Source organism: Rhinoderma darwinii, chromosome 10 (assembly GCF_050947455.1).
Source record: "Rhinoderma darwinii isolate aRhiDar2 chromosome 10, aRhiDar2.hap1, whole genome shotgun sequence".
In the NCBI taxonomy this organism is placed as follows: Eukaryota; Metazoa; Chordata; class Amphibia; order Anura; family Rhinodermatidae; genus Rhinoderma; species Rhinoderma darwinii.
Genome location: NC_134696.1, coordinates 86,170,485 through 86,178,348, shown reverse-complemented (window position 1 = coordinate 86,178,348; position 7,864 = coordinate 86,170,485). Strand labels below are relative to the sequence as shown.

At 25.1% G+C, this 7,864-nt stretch overlaps 1 protein-coding gene across 2 annotated transcripts in view; it reads left to right on the top strand.

Annotated features, from left to right (window-relative positions):
- The first annotated feature begins 5,368 nt into the window (after positions 1 to 5,368).
- The window catches only part of LOC142662157 (testicular acid phosphatase homolog), a 79,510-nt gene continuing 77,014 nt past the window's right edge, over positions 5,369 to 7,864 (top strand). For both annotated transcript variants that reach the window (XM_075840163.1, XM_075840162.1), the window contains exon 1: positions 5,369 to 5,581. In XM_075840163.1, coding sequence (XP_075696278.1) covers positions 5,477 to 5,581 — 105 coding nt within the window. In that variant the 5' untranslated portion in view covers positions 5,369 to 5,476. The remainder of the gene's footprint in view (positions 5,582 to 7,864) is intronic.

Genomic DNA, 7,864 nt, shown 5'->3' with positions numbered 1-7,864 from the left:
AAATGTAGTATTATAGTAATGTAGTATTATTGTAGTAATGAGGTATTATAGTAATGTAGTATTATTATAGTAATGTAGTATTATTATTATAGTAATGTAGTATTGTTATAGTAATGTAGTATTATAGTAATGCAGTATTGTTATAGTAATGTAGTATTATTATTGTAATGTATTATTATTATTATAGTAATGTAGTATTATAGCAATGTAGTATTGTTATTATAGTAGTGTAGTATTATTATTATAGTAATGTAGTATTATTATTATTATAGTAATGTAGTATTATAGTAATGTAGTAGTATTATAGTAATGTAGTATTATAGTAATGCAGTATTGTTATAGTAATGTAGTATTATTATAGTAATGTTGTATGATTATAGTAATGTAGTATTATATTAATGTAGTATTATTATAGTAATGTAGTATTATAGTAATGTAGTATTATTATAGTAATTAATGCAGTATTGTTATAGTAATGTAGTATTATTATAGTAATGTAGTATTATAGTAATGTAGTATTGTTATAGTAATGTAGTATTATAGTAATGTAGTATTCTTATAGTAATGTAGTATTGTTATAATAATGTAGTATTATTATTATAGTAATGTAGTATTCTTATAGTAATGTAGTATTATAGTAATGCAGTATTGTTATAGTAATGTAGTATTATTATAGTAATGTTGTATGATTATAGTAATGTAGTATTATAGTAATGTAGTATTATTATAGTAATGTAGTATTAGTAATGTAGTATTATAGTAATATAGTATTATTATAGTAATGTAGTATTATAGTAATGCAGTATTGTTATAGTAATGTAGTATTATTATAGTAATGCAGTATTGTTATAGTAATGCAGTATTGTTATAGTAATGTATTATTATAGTAATGTAGTATTATTATAGTAATGTAGTATTATAGTAATGTAGTATTATAGTAATGTAGTATTATTATAGTAATGTAGTATTATAGTAATGTAGTATTATAGTAATATAGTAATGTAGTATTATAGTAATATAGTATTATTATAGTAATGTAGTATTATAGTAATGCAGTATTGTTATAGTAATGTAGTATTATTATAGTAATGCAGTATTGTTATAGTAATGCAGTATTGTTATAGTAATGTATTATTATAGTAATGTAATGTAGTATTATAGTAATGTAGTATTATTATAGTAATGTAGTATTATAGTAATGTAGTATTATTATAGTAATGTAGTATTATAGTAATGTAGTATTATAGTAATGCAGTATTGTTATAGTAATGTAGTATTATTATTATAGTAATGTATGATTATAGTAATGTAGTATTATAGTAATGTAGTATTGTTATAGTAATGTAGTATTGTTATTATAGTAATTGGTATTGTTATAGTAATGTAGTATTATTATAGTAATGTAGTATTGTTATTATAGTAGTGTAGTATTATAGTAATGTAGCTGTATTATAGGGTATAATAGGGTATTATAGTAATGTAGTATTGTTATTATAGTAGTATAGTTTTATTATAGTAATGTAGTACTATAGTAATGTAGTAGTACTATAGTAATGTAGTATTATTATAGTAATGTAGTATTATAGTAATGTAGTATTATTATAGTAATGTAGTATTATTATTATAGTAATGTATTATTATAGTAATGTAGTAGTATTATTATTATTATTATAGTAATGTAGTATTATAGTAATGTAGTATTGTTATAGTAATGTAGTATTATTATAGTAATGTAGTATTATAGTAATGTAGTATTATTATAGTAATGTAGTATTATAGTAATGTAGTATTATTATAGTAATGTAGTATTATAGTAATGTAGTATTATTATAGTAATGTAGTATTATTATTATAGTAATGTATTATTATAGTAATGTAGTAGTATTATTATTATTATTATAGTAATGTAGTATTATAGTAATGTAGTATTGTTATAGTAATGTAGTATGATTATAGTAATGTAGTATTATAGTAATGTAGTATTATAGTAATGTAGTATTAGTAATGTAGTATTATAGTAATGTAGTATTATTATAGTAATGTAGTATTATAGTAATGCAGTATTGTTATAGTAATGTAGTATTATTATAGTAATGTAGTATTATTATAGTAATGCAGTATTGTTATAGTAATGCAGTATTGTTATAGTAATGTAGTATTATAGTAATATAGTATTATTATAGTAATGTAGTATTATAGTAATGTAGTATTGTTATAGTAATGTAGTATTATTATAGTAATGTAGTATTATAGTAATGCAGTATTGTTATAGTAATGTAGTATTATTATAGTAATGGTAATGTAGTATTATAGTAATGTAGTATTGTTATAGTAATGTAGTATTATATTAATGTAGTATTGTTATTATAGTAATTGGTATTATTATAGTAATGTAGTATTATTATAGTAATGTAGTATTGTTATTATATTAGTGTAGTATTATTATGGTAATGTAGTATTATTATAGTAATGTAGTATTATAGTAATGTAGTATTGTTATTATAGTAGTATAGTATTATTATAGTAATGTAGTACTATAGTAATGTAGTAGTACTGTAGTAATGTAGTATTATAATAATGTAGTATTATTATAGTAATGTAGTATTATAGTAATGTAGTATTATGATAGTAATGTAGTATTATAGTAATGTAGTATTATTATAGTAATGTAGTATTATTATTATAGTAATGTATTATTATAGTAATGTAGTATTATTATTATAGTAATGTAGTATTATAGTAATGTAGTATTGTTATAGTAATGTAGTATTATTATAGTAATGTTGTATGATTATAGTAATGTAGTATTATAGTAATGTAGTATTAGTAATGTAGTATTATAGTAATGTAGTATTATTATAGTAATGTAGTATTATAGTAATGCAGTATTGTTATAGTAATGTAGTATTATTATAGTAATGTAGTATTATTATAGTAATGCAGTATTGTTATAGTAATGCAGTATTGTTATAGTAATGTAGTATTATTGTAGTATTATAGTAATGCAGTGTTGTTATAGTAATGTAGTATTATTATAGTAATGTATGATTATAGTAATGTAGTATTATAGTAATGTAGTATTGTTATAGTAATGTAGTATTGTTATTATAGTAATTGGTATTGTTATAGTAATGTAGTATTATTATAGTAATGTAGTATTGTTGTTATAGTAGTGTAGTATTATTATAGTAATGTAGTATTATTATAGTAATGTAGTATTATAGTAATGTGGTATTGTTATAGTAATGTAGTATTATAGTAATGTAGTATTATTATAGTAATGTAGTAGTATTATTATAGTAATGTATTATTATAGTAATGTAGTATTATTCTTATAGTAATGTAGTATTATAGTAATGTAGTATTGTTATAGTAATGTAGTATTGTTATAGTAATGTAGTATTGTTATTATAGTAATTAGTATTGTTATTGTAGTAATTAGTATTGTTATAGTAATGTAGTATTATTATAGTAATGTAGTATTGTTATTATAGTAGTGTAGTATTATTATAGTAATGTAGTATTATTATAGTAATGTAGTATTATAGTAATGTAGTATTGTTATTATAGTAGTATAGTATTATTATAGTAATGTAGTATTATAGAAATGTAGTATTATAGTAATGTAGTATTATTGTAGCAATGAGGTATTATAGTAATGTAGTATTATTATAGTAATGTAACATTATTATTATAGTAATGTAGTATTGTTATAGTAATGTAGTATTATAGTAATGCAGTATTTTTATAGTAATGTAGTATTATTATTGTAATGTATTATTATTATTATTATTATTATTATTATTATTATAGTAGTGTAGTATTATAGCAATGTAGTATTGTTATTATAGTAGTGTAGTATTATTATAGTAATGTAGTATTATTATTATTATAGTAATGTAGTATTATAGTAATGTAGTAGTATTATAGTAATGTAGTATTATAGTAATGCAGTATTGTTATAGTAATGTAGTATTATTATAGTAATGTTGTATGATTATAGTAATGTAGTATTATATTAATGTAGTATTATTATAGTAATGTAGTATTATAGTAATGTAGTATTATTATAGTAATGTAGTATTATAGTAATTAATGCAGTATTGTTATAGTAATGTAGTATTATTATAGTAATGTATGATTATAGTAATGTAGTATTATAGTGATGTAATATTGTTATAGTAATGTAGTATTATTATTATAGTAATGTAGTATTATAGTAATGTAGTATTATTATTTTAGTAATGTAGTATTATTATAGTAATGTAGTATTATAGTAATGCAGTATTGTTATAGTTATGCAGTATTGTTATAGTAATGTAGTATTATAGTAATGTAGTATTATTATAGTAATGTAGTATTATAGTAATGTAGTATTATTATAGTAATGCAGTATTGTTATAGTAATGTAGTATTATTATAGTAATGCAGTATTGTTATAGTAATGCAGTATTGTTATAGTAATGCAGTATTATTATAGTAATGTAGTATTATTATAGTAATGTAGTTTTATAGTAATGTAGTATTATTATAGTAATGTAGTATTATTATAGTAATGTATGATTATAGTAATGTAGTATTATAGTAATGTAGTATTGTTATAGTAATGTAGTATTATTATTATTATAGTAATGTAGTTTTATAGTAATGTAGTATTATTATAGTAATGTAGTATTGTTATAGTAATGTAGTACTATTATAGTAATGTATGATTATAGTAATGTAGTATTATAGTAATGTAGTATTGTTATTGTAATGTAGTATTATAGTAATGTAGTATTATAGTAATGTATGATTATAGTAATGTAGTATTATAGTAATGTAGTATTGTTATAGTAATGCAGTATTGTTATAGTAATGTAGTATTATTATAGTATTGTTGTATGATTATAGTAATGTAGTATTATAGTAATGCAGTATTGTTATAGTAATGCAGTATTGTTATAGTAATGTAGTATGATTATAGTAATGTAGTATTATAGTAATGTAGTATTAGTATTAGTATTATTATAGTAATGTAGTATTATTATTATAGTAATGTAGTATTATTATAGTAATGTAGTATTATAGTAATGCAGTATTGTTATAGTAATGTAGTATTATTATAGTAGTATAGTATTATAGTAGTTCAAATAATGAATTGATTAACAATAATTTCGTATTGTATCAAATTTGAAAGTAATGTGGCCTGTCAATTTCACATTTTTTCTATGTGCGGCCCATTTACCCTGCCGAGTTTGAGACCCCCGCTTTAGAGTGTGTCGCCGTTAACACCCAGTAATTCAGCTATTAGTGGTTCCCGCCATTGTTTGTATTCACAATGTAAACAGATGGCATAACATCCTACAGCAGGATACGGCTCTCTGGAGCTCGGGAGGATTGGTACATACTTCCTAATGTAAAATAAACAGTAATATTGAGAGAATTGTCCTGGCGTCAGTACAGTTACCTTCTCTCAGCTTACACTCCTCGCAGTATGGTGGCAGAACTACTTGCATTTTGGCCTTTTTTGGTCTTCTCCAGCACTCTGATATCAGGAGCTTCTTCCTTGAGAGCGGACAATCTAACTTTTGTGGTTGTGGTGAGTAAATCTGTTTGACATTTACAAATTGTTGTAGAAATCTTATCCTTATTACCTATGGTAAAAATTAGGAAGATTCTCTGGTTTTGTAAACCCATTTTCAGATACCTTTTTAGTCAATTCTAAGTTAACCTCTTCAGAACTGAGACATTTTTTGTTTTTTTTTCGTTTTTGTTTTTCAACCCCTGCCTTCCAAGAGTCGTAACTGTTTCATTTTTCCATCAATGGAGTAGTATGAAGGCTTCTTTTTTTGCGAGAGGAGTTGTAGTTTCTATTGGCACTATATAAAGTACCAAATAATGTACTGGGAAACTTAAAAAAAATTCTCTGTGGGCTGGAATTGGAAAAAACTGTGATTACTTCATTGTTTTTTTGTGTTTAGTTTTTATGACTTTCAATGTGCGGTGAAAACGACAACTTAACTTTATTCTGCGGCTCAATACAATAACGGAGATACCAAATTTTTATAGTTTTTTGTGTCTCCGCATTCTCAGAGCCATAACTTTTTTATTTTATTGTCGATTGAGCGGTGTGAGGGCTTAATTTTTTGCGGGACGAGTGGTAGTTTTTGTTGGTACCATTTTTTGGAACCTACACGTTTTTGATCAAGCAATATAGCGATATGCCTTTAGTGTCTGTACTGTAATATATTTTTTAATGTTAACCTGTCAAATTGAAAAAAAACTAGTCCTATCATGTCAGTGGGAGAAGCTGAACAGATTGATGTATAGTTTTGTGGGAAAAAGTTCAGTAGAATTTGTAATTTATTGATGTAAATCTCAGCTCAGGAATTAGGAGTCCAGTGGTCGGTATTAATCAGTGATTGACAGACTTCCCTGTATAAGTGTGCACTCAAGTAGGACCGCCCACTGGACTCCAGAATGAGCTGAGGTTTAGATCAATAAATTACAAGTTCTACCAAATATTTTCTGACAAAATTATATATCAATCTGCTCAGCTGCTCCTCCTCTATAACATGCTCCCTGCAGATCAGACTGCCAGGTCAATGTGACAAGTTCCCTTTAACACTTTAACGAGCCATCCATTTTTTGTTTTTACATTTTCGTTTTTCACTCCCTACCTTCCAAGAGCCATAACGTTTTTATTTTTTCATTAATAGAGCGGCGTGAGGGCTTATTTTTTGCGGGAGGAGCTGCAGTTTCTATTGGCACTATTTAAAGTACCATATAATGTACTGGAAAACAGAAAAAAATAAAATTTGTGGGGTGGAATTGGAAAAAAAAGAAATTCCTCCATAGTTTTTTGGGTTTTGTCTTTACGGCTGTCACCGTGCGGTAAAAACGACAACTTATCTTTATTCTTCTCAATACGATTACGGTGATACCAAATTTATATAGTTTTTTTTTATACTTTACCACTTTAAGGGTATGTTCACACCCACTGTTTTCAGGCATAATTCGGGCGTTTTACGCCTCGAATTACGCCTAATAAACGGCTCCATTACGCCTACAAACATCTGCCCATTGCTTTCAATGGGTTTTACGATGTTCTTTTCCGACGAGGTTTAATTTTACGCGTCGCTGTCAAAAGACGGCGCGTAAAAAGACGTATTTTGCTAAGCCATGTGAACATACCCTTTCAAAGAAAAAACTATTTGTTAACAAAAATTTGTTCTGTTTCACCGCATTCTGAGAGCCATACCTTTTTGATTTTTCAGTCGAGTGGTGTGAGGGCTTATTTTTTGCGGGACGAGCTATAGTTTTTATTGATACCATTTTTTGGTACATGCGATTTTTTGATCACTTTTTTATTTTAATTTTTTAGCGCTAAGGTGACCAAAAAACAATGATTCGGGTGGTTTAGTTGTTTTTTTTTACGCCGTTCACCGTGCGAGTTAAACAATGGTATGTTGTAATAGTTCAGACTTTTACGGATGCGGCGATACCAATTTTTATTAATTTTTTTTTTTTTTTACATTGTGCTTGGGGAAAATGGGAAAAGGGTTTTTTGAACTTTTAATATTTTTGTATTTTTTTACACTTTTTAAAAATGTATTTAACTTTTTTTTTACACATATTTTATTAGTCCCCCTAGGAGACTTGAATACTAATGTATTGCAGTATACTAATGTATTGCAGTATATTGTCATTTTTACAGGCTTCTGCTAAGCCACGGCTTAGCAGAGGCAGCCGGAAGGCAGATCTGGGGGCCTTCATTATGCCCCCGTGCTGTCATATCAACTATTAGCGCCCCCCGATTTAAATGCTGCGGTCGCTATTGACTGCGGCATATAACTAGTTAAACGGACAGGAACAGCACGAT